Source organism: Cryptomeria japonica, chromosome 3, assembly GCF_030272615.1.
Source record: "Cryptomeria japonica chromosome 3, Sugi_1.0, whole genome shotgun sequence".
Classification (NCBI taxonomy): domain Eukaryota; kingdom Viridiplantae; phylum Streptophyta; class Pinopsida; order Cupressales; family Cupressaceae; genus Cryptomeria; species Cryptomeria japonica.
In genome coordinates this window covers 420,179,097-420,195,167 of record NC_081407.1, presented here as the reverse complement: position 1 = coordinate 420,195,167, position 16,071 = coordinate 420,179,097, and the positions used below count along the sequence as shown (strand labels likewise).

The 16,071-nt window shown below is 36.7% G+C and overlaps 1 protein-coding gene across 2 annotated transcripts in view; it reads left to right on the top strand.

Moving 5' to 3' along the window:
• Positions 1-314: 314 nt before the first annotated feature.
• The window catches only part of LOC131070452 (pentatricopeptide repeat-containing protein At1g74850, chloroplastic), a 52,831-nt gene continuing 37,074 nt past the window's right edge, over positions 315-16,071 (top strand). For both annotated transcript variants that reach the window (XR_009112328.2, XM_058006007.2), the window contains exons 1-2: positions 315-2,172; positions 2,353-2,765. Coding sequence is in view for 1 of the 2 variants with exons in the window: in XM_058006007.2 (XP_057861990.1) it covers positions 667-2,172; positions 2,353-2,765 (1,919 nt within the window). In the remaining variant the exon portion in view is untranslated. The remainder of the gene's footprint in view (positions 2,173-2,352; positions 2,766-16,071) is intronic.

Here is a 16,071-nt window from a genome sequence, read left to right as displayed (position 1 = left end):
TAGTAACCATGCACTATACTCACCAAAAAAGTTGCACAACTCCTCTAATTAAATATTCAATTTTTAACTACACATTAATAAATAGAAAACTATTGAAATATTAAAAAATTGGATAGACTTTTAATTATTTGTAAGAATAATAATTGGAAAGTTAGGTGTACAAAAGCCCTTGTTGATAAATGGACAGCTACTAAATCCTTTCCCCTAAAATATATAAATATAGAGAGATTTATGCTTTTATTTTAATTATTTTATTTGAATTTTAAAAAATAAACCAGTCATTTATTCCCTACAAACTACCTAAATTGTGGATTAGAATCAATTGTGGCACTGAGGAACGTCATGTTTCCTTCATCCATACTGAACAAAATGTTGGGTAGTGTGGGAGTTCGAGATTGAACGTATGGATAACATGTAGTGAAAAACATTATATTTCTGATGAAATTTACGTGTTTCTTTCAGCACCATATTTACGTGAGCGAATTCTCACTTATAGATATGGCAATGCCGTAAGGCGGCGCATTTTCAACAGAGATTTTGTTTACAACAGCAACCTGCTTATCGACTGGTATTTGGCATGCGTTGTAGGAATTATTGAATTTGAGGCAGAGAAGATTTAAAATGATTACAGCTGGTTAACAGAAGGCTCAAAATAGTAACATAGGAATGGCGTACTATATTGTGAGGTTGGATCCCCAGCCAGTGTGTGCAAATCTTCATCTGAGACAGCCTGAACAATCCAGGGCGGCGCCCAAATGGAAGAAAAGGCATTCTAATGTCTTTACCTCAGGTAAGCTGTCAAAACCCCCATGTGTATGTAGGATTGTCAAGGAGGGAAATTCTCTTCATTATTTTAGCTCATTAAAACCCAGTAGAAGAGGTTTAGGGGAATTACATGTGGCAAAAGTGAAGGAAAGACAATTGGTTATGGGAAACCCCTCGCCTATTGTAGAGGCAGGAAAATATAGCTACGACGTGGAGACTGTAATAAATAAGATTAGCAGCTTGCCCCCTCGTGGCAGTGTAGCCAAATGCTTGGAGCCTTACAAGAAGAAGCTCTTATTGAATGACTTCTCTGTAATTTTCAGAGAATTTGCGCAGAGAGGGGACTGGCAGAGGACTCTCAGGCTGTTCAAGTATATGCAGAGGCAACTGTGGTGCAAACCCAATGAACATATCTATACAATTGTGATTGGGATTATGGGCAGAGAGGGGCTGCTTGATAAATGCTCTGAGATTTTTGAGGAAATGCCTGAGCAGGGTGTGGGTTGGGATGTTTATTCCTTCACAGCATTGATAAATGCTTATGGTCGGAATGGGCAGTATGAGACCTCGCTTCATCTGCTTGCCAGGATGAAAAGGGAGAGGATAACTCCCAATCTTATCACATACAATACTATCATAAATGCCTGTGCCAAAGGTGGGTACGATTGGGAAGGTTTGTTGGGTCTATTTGCACAAATGAGGCATGAAGGTATTCAACCGGATATTATTACTTACAATACTTTGCTAGGTGCTTGTGCCAGCCGGGGCTTATCCAATGAGGCTGAGATGGTGTTTAGGACGATGAATGAGGCTGGCATTGTTCCAAATGAATTTACTTATACTTATGTGGTCGAAACGTTCGGGCAGGCAGGTTTACTTGACAGAGTCCCGGAACTTTTAAGAGAGTTGGAGTTGGCGGGCAATTTTCCAGATGTTACTGCATATAATCTACTGTTGGAGGCCTATGCAAAGTCTGGTATTGTCAAGAAAGCTGTGGGTGTTTTTAGGCAAATGCAAAATGCAGGGTGCACCCCAAATGCTTCAACATATAGTACCTTATTGAGTTGCTATGGGAAAAGTGGGCAATATGATGATGTAAGAGAGCTTTTTCTTTCAATGAAGGCAAGTAGTACTGATCCTGATGTTGTTACTTACAATACCCTCATTGATGTTTTTGGAAAAGGAGGCTATTACCAGGAGGTCATTTCACTTTTCCATGACATGGTGCGAGAGAATGTAGAACCTGTGATGGAAACCTACAACGGGATAATGCTTGCCTGTGCAAAGGGTGGCCTACACGAAGATGCAAAGCAAATACTGCAACGCATGCAAACTAGGGGAATAGTACCCAGTGTGGAAGTTTTCAACAGCTTTATTGATGCTTATGGAAATGCAGCACTTTATGAGGTAATTTTCACTGCTATTGATTTTTCAGTGCTTTTTTTCCCTCGAGCTGTGGGCTTGCTTCATTTGTACATAGATGATACAAATTGCATTTTTCTGCAATTTCAATATTACTCGAAGCACCTTTCATGCAATTACAGTTTTTGTTGTGGTAGATTGTCTAACAGCGAAGTTTGACATCAGGATGCTATTGTTGCATTTAATACCATGAATGAGGTTGGAAGTGAGCCAAACGAAGATACATACAACTCTATTATAGAGATGTATGCTAGAGGAGGGCTTGATGAAGAATGCTATTATTTCTTTGACATAATGGATGAGGCAGGCATGGACGGCTCTGTTGAGTCATATAATGCATTGATTGTATCTTCTGCAAGGGTTGGCAACTTTGATGATGCAATAGAGCTATTTGAATATATGCAGCAATCGGACTGCGAATTGAACCAACAGACCTATGAGGCAATATTAAATGTTTATTGCATAGCAGACATGGTTGAAGAAGGTAGAACTCTATTCATGGAAATAAAAGAAAGGGGATTGGGGCCAAGTATTGTATCATATTGCTACATGCTATCAACATATGCAAGGTTGAGCAGGTTAGCTATCATTCCTCAAATTTCCCTTTCTTGTTTTTGTTTTAAATAGTTGTTATAATGTCCCCATAATATTGTAATGGCAAACCCTGGTTTTTATTTCTTAATATTCAATTGAAAACGGAATGTGCCAACCAATATTTAATTCTGAAAATTTAAATTTCTGGTTTATTAAATAAACTTTAACTGCTGTTGAAAAATCAGGACAACCCCTAGGGCAGAAAATAACTTGAAACCCTCCAAAAGTAATATATATTTATTGTTAAACTCATCTGCTAGGAAGAAATTCCTTGGGCTAGACTGGAGGTTTTGTTACCTCGGTTCTTTCCTACCAGTGCCCACACTGAACCGAGGTGTAACTCTTACAATTCAATAAAAATATTGCGGTTACGGCCTATTACCTATCAAAAAAAAATAAAAAATAAAAAATTTATTGTTAAAATGTTGATAAAATTTAACAACCTCTAAAACAATATTTAATTGAACCTTTTGCACTTACAAGCTGCTGCATGGCCTGGTACAGTTGTATGGCACTGCATTAGAAGTCTGAAAGTTGTACTACTGTTGAGGAAGGTACAATGTGATTGAAATTGATATGCAGACCCATCTTGATGCTAATTCCTCTCACAAGTTTCTGGTTTAGGAAATAAACCTTAACTGCTGTTGAAAAATCAGAACAAACCCTAGGGCAGAAAATAACATGAAACCCTCCAGAAATAATATATTTTTATTGTCAAAATGCTGATAAAATTTAACAACCTCTAAAACAATATTTAATTGAACCTTTTGCACTTACAAGCTGCTGCATGGCCTGATTCAGTTGTATGGCACCGCATTAGAAGTCTGAAAAGTTGTACTACTGTTATTAGGAAGGTACAATGTGACTGAAATTGATATGCAGACCAATCTTGATGCTAATTCCTCTCACAAATGATAATTAATATTACTTTATGCCTGCAAATGGAATTGCTGGTTAGAAATCTCAACAAAAATGCTAATAAAATTGAAAATTCAGATCTGCCTTGGAAACATCTGCATTATGTCATAAATCACGAGATTTCTCCTTGCAAGGTTGGCATTTTACTTCAAATTGCTGATTGCTGATAAAAGATGACTGAAAGAGCACAAACAGTGGCTGATGTGGCCGTTTTAAGTTTTTAACACTCAAAATGTCTAATTTTCTTACTTCAAAGGTGGCACTCACCTAGGTTTGATTGGAAATGTCATAAACTCTCCAAAATCTCGTAAACCAATCAGAAACTCTCAAATATGATAAGGCAACAAAATAATGATTCTTGCTTGCAAAAAACACTGTAGCTCCATTTTAGCAAATTGAAAATATCTTCAAACCCTCCACAAATCAGCATAATCGTGATTATTGGATGAAATCACCCAAGGTTGGAAACAAGAGTTTTTGTCCTTGATTCCCAATTGTGGAATTTAAGAGGGTTTCCGTCCTGTCAAATCTTGAACAAATCAAGGGTTTCTATCTTTGGATGCCCTAATTGAACAAATTGCTCAAATCTGAAATTGGATGCAAAAGAATTACTTGAATAATGTCCAAATGAAGATATGCACCACCTTGATATACCTTTCCAAATTGGGCTCTTGGGTCCTAAATTTCCATCCAAGTATTTAAAAATACTATCAATTTTTATATTATTTTATTTATTTTTTATATTTTAAATATTTAAAAATATTTTTATTTAAATACTAGTGTATAAAAACATCTTTTATTTTAATTATTATAATATTATTAAGTTGCCCATAAAATTAGGATTACTGGGCCCAACTTATATAATATTATTGATTATCTTAATTCAAAAGGGGACATGACCATCTGCTCTTCTTAGAATTGCTTGCCCACAAGCAATTGCAAACCTAAATGATGAATCTTGTTGTAATGCCTAGAGTTTAGATCTTGTACTTGTTAGATGAAGCATCTCTTGTCAAATAACACTATGGGGTCAATGCGAAACCAGATATTTGAGTGTCTCCATGCCATTGTCATGAATCAAACTGTAATGTTTATGAGATAATTCTTGCCAAAGAACACTGTGAGCCCTACTATCTCCAACATTCACATGATACTTATACAAACTCATTTAATTTTATCATCTCTTTGAAAAATAACCTGCTCTTAAGACGTTCTTCTTTTATTTGATGGTGCATGAAAATATCTACAAACTTCCACCAAAACAAGGGTTGCCACATGTACTCATGTCTATGTTTGTATCACCCCACTTGGCTCCTCCTATGTAATGAAGAATTTAGATTACTAAAACCTCGAGTTCCTATAGACCCTTATAATGAGATGGTAAGTCGTACCTCTCAAAATATAGTGCAAATCAGACTGTGTATGGGTTGGAAACAAGTTACAACAGTCACAAATCACCTGGAATCTCTTTCAAATGAGATCTATGATTGTTGAAATATTTGTTCCCTTCAGCTGAAACCTCCTACCTGTTGATGTGTTATTCATGCACATGCGAACACAGAATAAAATACCCAAAAGTATCTTATCCTCTATTGAACAAAGTTACTCAAATGCTGAAGATTAGCTTAAGGATCACTTGAGATAACTTCAAGGTTCTTGTATGTCAGTCTTGACTTGTGGATTGGCTCAATCGTTTGATGTGATTATGCTGGGATCACAAAGGGACTTACATTGAATTGTTGAATGCTTGAATCGCTGGAACTTGATCATTTGATGTTGCAATCTTGTGATGCCTTTTTTTATGCTAAACTAGCTTGAGTTGAAAAAAGGACAAAAGGAAAGGGTTTAAGAAGCCTATTCTAATCTTAAGAATGCAAGAAAATGAGTGAATGATTCAATGGAATCCTACTGAGCGAGGTCTCACCATCAACTCGAACAATTTGACACAAGCTCAGTACAATCTTCTAAGGGATAGATTAAAAGATATTCAAATCCTTATCATCAAACATTGATCACCATTCAAGTTAATGCATAAACAATGGATTTATAACAATTCGAAGTTAAGCTCATATCATTCCAGTTGACCACACAAGGCACACTTGCAATCAGCAAGAGGCTAGCGGTATGGACTAAACGGATTCCATATAAATGTATTCAACAAATTCTTCCATTCAATCTAATCAACATGAAAGCAAAAGAATTGAGAAGTAGAGACCATGTGACTTGTTGAAATAACACATCAATTCACCATAACTTCAATGAAATCATATGCTCTTTACAACAAGGTTTTGGCAACAATCTTTGCCTTCTCCTAATCTAACTTCTATTCTAATTGCTATTCACTATTCAGTATTCACTCTTACTAACTATTCTTTTCTTCTATTACTATCTATTAACCTTTACGAATGAAGAACTTGAGCCTTTTATAATGCTCTCAATACAATTCAATGGCTTAGATCAATTTGAGATCAATGGCCGAGATTTTACAATGAAACCCTAATTAGGGTTTGTTACAACAAACTCTATTCTGGCCAATGAAATAATTACAATGCTTGGACACATGTCCTCTTTGGAATATTTGACCAATGGCTAACGGGGGTGGGTGCATTGGAGTTTGTGCCATCATGAACGAGTCAAGTTCATTGAATCAAGACATGTTGATGTGGAACTCCTTGATTGGTGGAGGTAGTGACTAGGATGCCACCTCTACTTGGTTTTATAGACTTGATTCATCATCATGAAGGGATGTTGAGAGATATCTCTTGATACTCAACATTATTCCCTTGCTCAATATGATGATGATGGGAAGCATTGATGTAGCTGAGTCATTCTTCCATCCTCACCTGCTTGCCTTGGGATGATTGTATGATTTCTCCTTTGCACTCCTTTGATCTCTTCATGTCTCCACGGTGCGGTGAGAGTTGAGATTCCTCTTGGGCATTCTCGTGCTTGTAAATGAAGTTTTCCCCTTTTGCATGGTGCTGTAGATCTTACAATCTTCCTCCTTTTGCTTTGCAATCACCATCCTTGATGTTTTTGTTTGTATTTGCTGATGAAGTTTTCCTCTTGAGGACATCTTCTTGACCTTGACATTAAAATTTCTTCCTTAGAACACTTGTTTTGATCCCCCTCCATCCCGATCCCCTTGATTTCTTTCTTCATCTCCTGCAAAACAAACAAATGAGCATCAAACATGCATGACATATAGCCTCTATAATCTCTTAATTTGATATGATTTTTGATTTTATGTGATTTGCAGGTTTGATAAGAGCATTTAGAGAAAATCCGCTCTCATGAAGGGGCACTTGAAGTTGAAGTCGCTCCAAAGAAGGAGCACTTGAAGTTGTTTTCCAAAACGAAGTCTCGCTCACTAATGACAATTCAGATGCACTAAATCACACTCAATCAAGGCTTTAGGGGTAAATTCGCTCCAAAGAAGGAGCACTTGAAGTGAAATTCGCTCCAAAAGAGGAGCACTTGAAGTGATCTTCAAACTTGTCATTGAACTTGCTTTCACTCATTTCCCTTCATTGTATGGGTTCTAAACTTCTAACATTGAGTCTTTCAACCATTTATTGATGAAAACATGACAAACTAACCTTAGGGAAGGCCTCTAGAGGAATTTCGCTTTGAGAGTGGAGCACATGAAGTAAAATTCGCTTCAATTGGGACGCACTTGAAGTTCGCTCCAAAGTTCATGCACTTGAAGTTCGCTCTAGAGTGGATGCACATGAAGTTCGCTCCAAAAGGTGTGCACATGAGGTTCGCTCCAAAACCTATGCACCTGAAGTTCGCTCCAAATCACATGCACTTGAAGTTACTCTCAATTCTTGCCTTTCATCTTCTTAACTCAGAATTATTCTTTTCTAAGCATATGGAGACATCAAATCAGCTGAAGGGAATGATCTATAAACAATTTAGCATCTTATCTTGGGCAAATGAGGCAAATTCTCTCTCAATTAGAAGCACCCGAAGTGAAGTTTGCTCCATGATCCATGCACTTGAAGTTCGCTCCAATTTACATGCACTTGAAGTGAATTTCAAATCAAAACTAAACTCGCTCTCAATCATTTTCATTGCTTCATCGACTCAAACCTTAGGTTTTTCAAACACTCATTCATGAAAGCATGTCAAATTTACGTCATGGAAGGCCTTAAAGGAAATATCGCTCCTATCAAAGAGCACTTGAAGTAGCCTTCAATTTAAGTCTTGCTCATCTTTATCCATTCTGACAATTCAAATACATTGAATCATGTTCATTCAAAGGTCTTGAGGTAAATTCGCTCCAAGGGAAGAGCACTCGAAGACGTATCTGCCCCTGAGAGGGAGCAAAGGAAATCTTCATGTACTTAGTCAAATTTTGCGCTTTCAACCTGCAACTGACCTTCCTTACCTGCTATGCTCAAGTTGATATCACTTGACCTCTCCTTTCTAGCATTTTACTACCGTAGACCTTGACCAATCGAGCTGACAACCACTTACTCATCTCATAACTCTTCATTTCACACCTCACACAAGGCTATCCACCTGACTCCTGGCTTCTTGACCATCTATACCTCTTCAATGCAAAGGCTAATAGCTAAGGATTCTAACACTACCCTAGAAAGTAGGAAAAAATGGGGTCCCCATTTGCAATGGGGCGATGTGTGAATACCTCACAACACTACCAACATTGGCTAGTGATAAAACCTCTATAAAATGTGCACACTTGCAGCTGTTCATGACTTATAAGAGCAGCTCATGATTTGGGATTAGCAAGACCAGCAATATGACAATAATATAGCGGTTGCAATGCTAAAACTTATTTGCAAAAAGAAAAAAAATTGAGCTATGTAGAGTCTGAAAACATCCCTGTAAAGATTGTAAATTCTTTGTTAGTAGAGTCACAAACTGTAAAACACCCCTTCCCATGACTGAGAACACTTGCATATCCACTTGTATTGAGTGTAACTTATAATACAGTGTCTGATAATGGTGATAACAATGGCATTAATGATGATAGTTTGGTTCATATCTGTCTTTGGTATGTTCCCCCTTCCTTGGGTAGTAGGAAATCATCAACAATTGTTCTTCTCTTTCCTTGGGGTTGAATCTTTGCACAACCTTCCAAGTTTGATGCCACCTCACTATGCTTTGGCTGCACCACTTTGATTTTTATGTAAATTTCTCCTTGAGGTCTCCATGTGATGCTCATGACTGCCTTAGCAAGATAGTTGCCTTGACAAAACATTCCCTTCATCTTGAATCCCTTTCTAATATGGACTTTCGAAATACATGTAACCAATTCGTGTCAACAACTATACTCACCTCTTCTATATTGCTGTTATAATGGTCACCTTGGTCTCCACAATTCCTTTCCATGTTACCCCAAGGGGTTCCATGGCTGTAGCAGTTCATTTTCTTACTCAAAATTAGAATAGTAGTGGCTGGAAACCATCTTATATCAGCTGCAGACTTCTCACCAGGGAAGGGACTTGCATCCTCCTTGTGATTAAAAACTTCTTTATGGCTGCCAATGGAATGTGTTGGAAGCTGGAAATGTGGGCAACAGCAGTTCTAGAATGGGAAACAACACTCATAGTGATCCATGGGTCATAGTTCTTGCCACCAAAATCCAGCAAGCCATGTTAAGTTGGTTTTTTGCCCAAAAGATCTTGTTTTGCCAATATCTCATTGAGTGGTCATCTTCAATGTTCCACAATGAACACATTTAAAACAAACTAAACATTATAATAACAAAGTATCTTACCTTGGAGTGGATTTTTGATGATCTCGATGCATTGAGTGGCTTGGGTTCCTTGAACACTCACCTTTCTTCTTTTCACTTGAGCCATGCTTGGGACTCCATTCAATATGCCGTTGAGTATCACCTCCTTCTCATCCATCTTGAATTTCAAGTTTGTAATGTACTTTTCAAAGAAGTGTGACCATTGCATGCCAACAGATATGTTCATCTCTTCTAAACTAGTGTTATATGTTTACTTTGGACTCCAAAGACTCTAACCACGATGTCCCAAGCTTTTACCACTTGAAAAATGGTTTGGATTAGACTCTATGTGAACTAGAAGGTAGCTGTAACAGTCATACATCACCCCAACTTTCTCCCCCAAAAGCAGTAAAAATGCTGGGATCTTTTCACTGTGTGATCTCAACATGTGATACCTTGTACACAACATTAAACCAAAAGATATTCTCCATACCTTTGCTGTAACGTTGCATTCTTTTGCTCAGAATTAGAAATGTAATAGCTTGAAGCCACCTTGTGTTAGCTACAAACACCTCAACAATAATAATGGGTTGGAAACTCCCCTAGCATGTGACTGGAAACTCTTCTTTGGCCGCAAGGAAAGTGTACAAAATGTTCAGATAATTCAATTTCAATATTAAACAGAGGAGACGAAGGCTTCTTAAATAGAGATTACAAGACGATGTTTCTTAAAAGTAACAATTAGTTAACTGAAGCTAAAACAGAAGCTAAAAATAGCGACTAGCTATTTCAATCTAAGACTCTAAAAATAACTTAAGATGACAACTAAGACGGCAATTAAGATGACCATTATACAATACATATAATATTATTTTAATACAAAATGCTGGAAATATTGAAGACAATAGATCTAAAATTTGGAACCATACTCAAAATGGCCTTTAGCTCATATCTATTGCAACCAATACTCATCATCATTATGTCAAGTTGGTGATTCTCAACAAGAAAGTTCCATCTTACAATTATTCCTTTTGGTGGCCTTCTTAGGAGTATGATGTTGAACATATCCAAATTAGACCAAACACCATATTGATCAGGCATCTCACCTTTGCAAAAATACGTGATTGCCACTCAATGGTCTTCCATCCTCATAACCATTGCAACTCTTGGATCTCCATCTTTGATACCTTGAAGTTATATCTCTTTTGTCGTGGATTCCCACTCCATTTTGAACTCTCCCATAAAATGCACCCATATGAGCTCCATGTTTTGCTGATCCTTCCAAGACCGTTTAAGTCTTTGCATATCTCTTGCTCATCCAAAAGGATGACCAATCTCCTTGCCTTCATGATGCTAGGAATTTGCAGTGTCTCATCCTTAATGAATCCTCCAACTTGCTTGTAGCTTGATACCCAAAATACCAGACCACCCTTAGTCACAACATATTGAACATCAAAATGACACCTATTTTGCTTACCATCATCTAGCATCAAACAACCAGTAATGACCATCTCCTTTTTGCCATCACCCCATGATCTTGTATTCAATTGTGTTACTTGGCTCCCACGAGTGATCTATGAACCATGAATGTTGTTGATCCTTCATAAAGTGGTTAGAATGCACAAAAAATCGTATCTGATTCTTCATAAACTTCCTTTCAATCCAAATGCAATAGGTGAGAACTCAATAGCAGCACCAATGCTTCTATCCTCTTTGACCCCCAAGGAATTAGTTGGATAAAAACAATTTGGAGCTCGAAACGAAAAGTCCACATGCCCTATGCTTCAAGTTGTATCTCTTACTTTATCACCTTTTTTGGCATGCTTTCCATGATGTAAAGAATCTTGTGATGACATTGAAATAATAATTGATTGTTGTTATTAACAAAGGAGACGAAGGCTCCTTAGATAAGCAATTGGATAAAAATAATTTGGAGCTCGAAACGAAAAGTCCACATGCCCTATGCTTCAAGTTGTATCTCTTACTTTATCACCTTTTTTGGCATGCTTCCATGATGGAAAGAATCTTGTGATGACATTGAAATAATAATTGATTGTTGTTATTAACAAAGGAGACGAAGGCTCCTTAGATAAGCAATTGCAAGCAAAGTTTCTAAAACAGAAACAAAAGACCGAAGAGAAACATTCTAAATGATAAATAACTATGAAAAGGAAAGATCCTAAATTAACTAATTGAATGACCATTATAGAAATATTACAAAATAACTTTAATAGACATAGGGAGCAATAAATTGGAACATTTTTATACCTTTGGCTGCGAACCAAAAGTTCATCCTCAATGCTCTTTTGTAAAACAATCAATGACTTGTCATGTTGAAATTTAAAAGATGGTGCATGGTTTGGTGCATCTTCCTTCAGCTTGAGCTCTTTGCCTCTAACAAGTGGAAACATTCCCACCTCCACTACACCGATCTTTTGCTGACATCTGCCATTGTTAGAAACCAATAAAACATCCCCTCCTACTAAGTACCTTTACTTTCAACCTGCCTTTTTTTGTTTCTATAGTTCTTGGTCCTTGATATGTTGTGACTCTGAATTTGATTGTTCCTTTTGCTTCCCGATTATTATCTTAGCTATTCTCTCTGAATGTTTTATCCATGCAATTAAATCCTTTGGATATGCAACTAAATCCTTTTGATATTTATGCAATTCCCATAACATTTATAATGTGGATTCTTGAAAAGTCTTCATCTCTTTAACATGCAAAACAGGCTGGTAGGATTCCAGCTTTGATACCTCTATAATGTCCCTTAAATATTGTAATGGCAAATCCTGATTTTTTTATTTCTGAATTATTAATTGAAAATGAAATATGCTAACCAAAATAACTTTGAAAATGCAAATTTCTTGTTTATGAAATAAACCCTAACTGATTTAGAAAAATTAGAACAAACCCTAGGACAGTAAATAACTTGAAACCCTCTAAAATAATTATTTTTTATTGCTGGGGTTCTTCCCATAGTGTGTTGGTTAAGTGTTGTTGTTGTTGTTGTGGTCACCAAGGTTCAAACCCTCGCTGGGCCATTGTGATCGCAGGCTTGTACCTTCGCTGATCCATGGTGCTCATGGGTTTGAGCCCGAGCTTTGATAATTGGGGATGAGGTCCTCTGTTTGTGATCTCACTGGTTCATAGCTCTCATTTCATGTGGGAATGGAGGGCGTGTTGTGCCAGCGTCACCAGTCACGTTAAAAAGTTTACCGGGCACTTATTTTAATTTTGAAAAAAAGAAAATTATTGCCAAAATGTTGATTATTTAATTTAACTTTTTGCACTTACAAGCTGCTGCATGTCTTGGTACAATTGTATGGCATTGCATTATGTCTGGAAAGTTGTACAGCAGCTGTTAGGAAGGTACATTGTGACTGAAATTGTATGCAAACCCTTCATGATGCTACTTCCTCTCAAGGTTGGGAAGAGATTTCAATAAAAATTCTAATAAAATTGAGAGCTGCCCTGGAAACATCTCCAATATGTCAAAAATCACGAGTGTTCTCCTTGCAAGGTTGGTACTTTACTTCAAATTGCTGATTGTTGATAAAAGATGACTGAAGTAGAGCAAACAGTGGCTGTGAGACTGTTTTAATGCTCAAAATGTCCGATTTTCTTACTTCAAAGGTGGTGCTCATCTAGGGTTGACTGGAAATGTCATAAACAATTTAGATTCAGCACTTTTTGATGCACAATAATTCTCTAAAATACTGTAAACCAATTTAGAAACCTTCAAATATGATAAGGCAACGAAATAATCATTTTTGCTTGCAAAAAACACTGTAGCGTCACTGTAGCAAAACTGAAAATATCTTCAAATCCTCCACAAGTCAGCATAACCGCGATTTCCACGATTCCTAGATGGAATCACCCAAGATTGGAAACTAGAGTATTTGTTCTTGATTCCCAAATGTGGAATTCAAGAGGGCTTTTGTCCTCTCAAACCTTGGACAAACCAAAGGTTTTTGTCCTTTAATGCCCTAGATTGAACAAACAACCGAACTCTGAAAATTGGATGCAAAAGAATAGGTTGAATGATGTTCAAATGAAGATATGCACCACCTTGATATACCTTTTCAAATTGGGCTCTTAGGTCCTAAATTTTTATTAATTTTTGATTTTTGATTTTATTTAAAGGATTTAAAAATACTTTTATTTTAATAATACTATTTTAAAATACCTTTTCTTTTAATTATAATAATATTATTAAATTGCCCATAATATTAGAGATTGTTGGGCGCAATTAAATAATATTAAATATTGTCTTAATTAAAAAAGGCATATTTTAGAGCAAGGCAACTACTATTAGTGAATGGTGCCTGTTAGTGAATGGTGCCCACTAGTGTTAAGAGTGAGGTTTTCTTCCCATGAGATAACAAGGAGGTGAATCCCCTCGTGGACATGTGGTTGCCCCACAATCTAGTTCAAGTACATGATAGAGGAACGTTTGCTAGGGTTTTGTTGGGTTTTTATCTAGGAGGGGCATTACAAGCCTACCATGCTCTATAGGTCTTGACTTTGAGTCCTTGGCTTTGATACCAAGCAAGGCAACCACTACGCCAAAAGCCTAGACTGTTAGTGAATGATGCCCACCAGGGTGAGGTTTTCGTCCCTTTAGAGCACCAAAAGGTGAACCCCCTTGTGGACACATGGCTGCCCTATCATCTGGTTTGGGTACATGTCCACCAACATGACAGAGGAATTTCCGCTGGGGTTTAGTACTGTTGGGTTTTCGTCTACCAAGGGCATTACAATTGTTTTGGTCTTGTTGAGTTACACTTTAATGAAACCCCTCCAAAACAAGACTGACAAATCTTGAAATATATAACGTTGAAGTAGAGGAAACATACTAGTAGAAGGAAATTTAATGAGAATTAAATTGTTCTTCATAAGTCGATAACCTTTCATTATATGAGAAGTCAATTTAAAGCTGTGCAATCTCAATCATCCATAAGGTTAGCTTAAGAGAGACATCTTGTCTAATGCCTATACCTCCAGACTAAGAAGTATCTTTCATTGTATTAAAAGTTAAAAGTGATGCTGGAATTCCCTTATAAAAATAAACAATATATGTATATATTTCTCATCCTAGAAAATTTTGTATTATTATTATCCATCAATGACATGGCTTTGCATCAGAAGCAATTATTGATCAATTAGTTGAGGAAAAGCTTATTGGCACTAGTATTGAAAAATTAAGCCAGCTATGAAAATTTGCCCCAGTGACCTGTGGTTTGGTTGTCTTTGAAAATTTATATGATGTAGAGACAACTGACACTGATTTTACTGTGTCTTTTTTTCGTTATGTCGAATGAACTCACTAATATTTAGTAAGAAATTGAGTGTAAAATAGTTAGACACAGCAGCCTCATGAAATTAACAACAGAGCATGATAGATCCGATATAATCTATAAGATGTGCTTATCTAATGTGTTCATTCTCATGGAGTATCAGATGCCTCAAGATGCAGAACAAGAGCTGATGAAAAGGGTTAAATGCTTAGTTGTTTATTTGGTTTTGGCAAATTTTTCTGGGGATTTGGTTAATCTTGGAATTCAATACTTGTTGCATAATTCTCTTCAGACTGGCATCTCACAATCATTGCTATTGCTGTTTTGTTTCTAATGCGTTAATTTTCTTACAACAATTTGTAATATAGGGCTTTCTGAATTTTTTTATAACAGATTCACACATTGTCAACAACAGATCATAGCAGAAATGACAGCACAAATCTTAACACAGCAGTGAAATAAATGAAGAGTGCAGATGTCATATTCTTTAATAGATTCATGTAGGCGACAAATGCTTAAGTATTGAATGAAAGCAGAACCCCGTGGAAGTGGTGTCCTCCAGAATCCACTTGACCAAGGCCAGAAAAACTTGATGCTTGGCAAAAGACTACGTAGCTCATATATGTAGCTGATATTATGTTATAGCATCCCCAAAACCCCATAATGAGGATGATTAGATAGGAATTATAAATCTTTAAATGAATATATAACTCGGTTGATGATTATGCATGCCACAATCATTACCTAATAAACACAAGGACATGCAAAGGGTTAGTGTCATAACATGGCACCCGACTCTGGCTACCTTCTAAAGAAGACTGGCCACAATATTTTCCAAATGAAAGTGCTCTTGTAGAAAGTATTCATCTTTCAATGTGGTATCCTTCAATGGTGTATTCTTTTTAAGGGACATTATATGATTGTCTTGTTGTGCAAATGCTTCACTTGTTCCTTCAAAACTCCGTCTTTCTCCATGATCAATTTGCCTTCCTCATTTAACTTTGGAAGGTCCATCTACACTGGACTCCTATTACTGACAAGCTTTCTCTTAACAAGTAACATTGGAGACTAGATGCGCCCTTTGTAATATCACCCCCTGATTGTTTTTGTTTTTTTTGCAAATGTTTACCAAGCCACAACTTGCTTTTCCACAAGAAGTTTATTTGTTGACATAATGAAAGTTATAGTTTGCATTGCATTACTTGTCAAAAATGGAACATCAATGTACATACGATGAACATACAATAAGGTAAATCTGATATCACTATGTTCTGAAATTAATTTCTGCTATTAAGTTTCGATATCAAGGGCATCACTGTTCATGAAAACATTTTAAAATGGTACACACTTGATAGCATCTTTCTG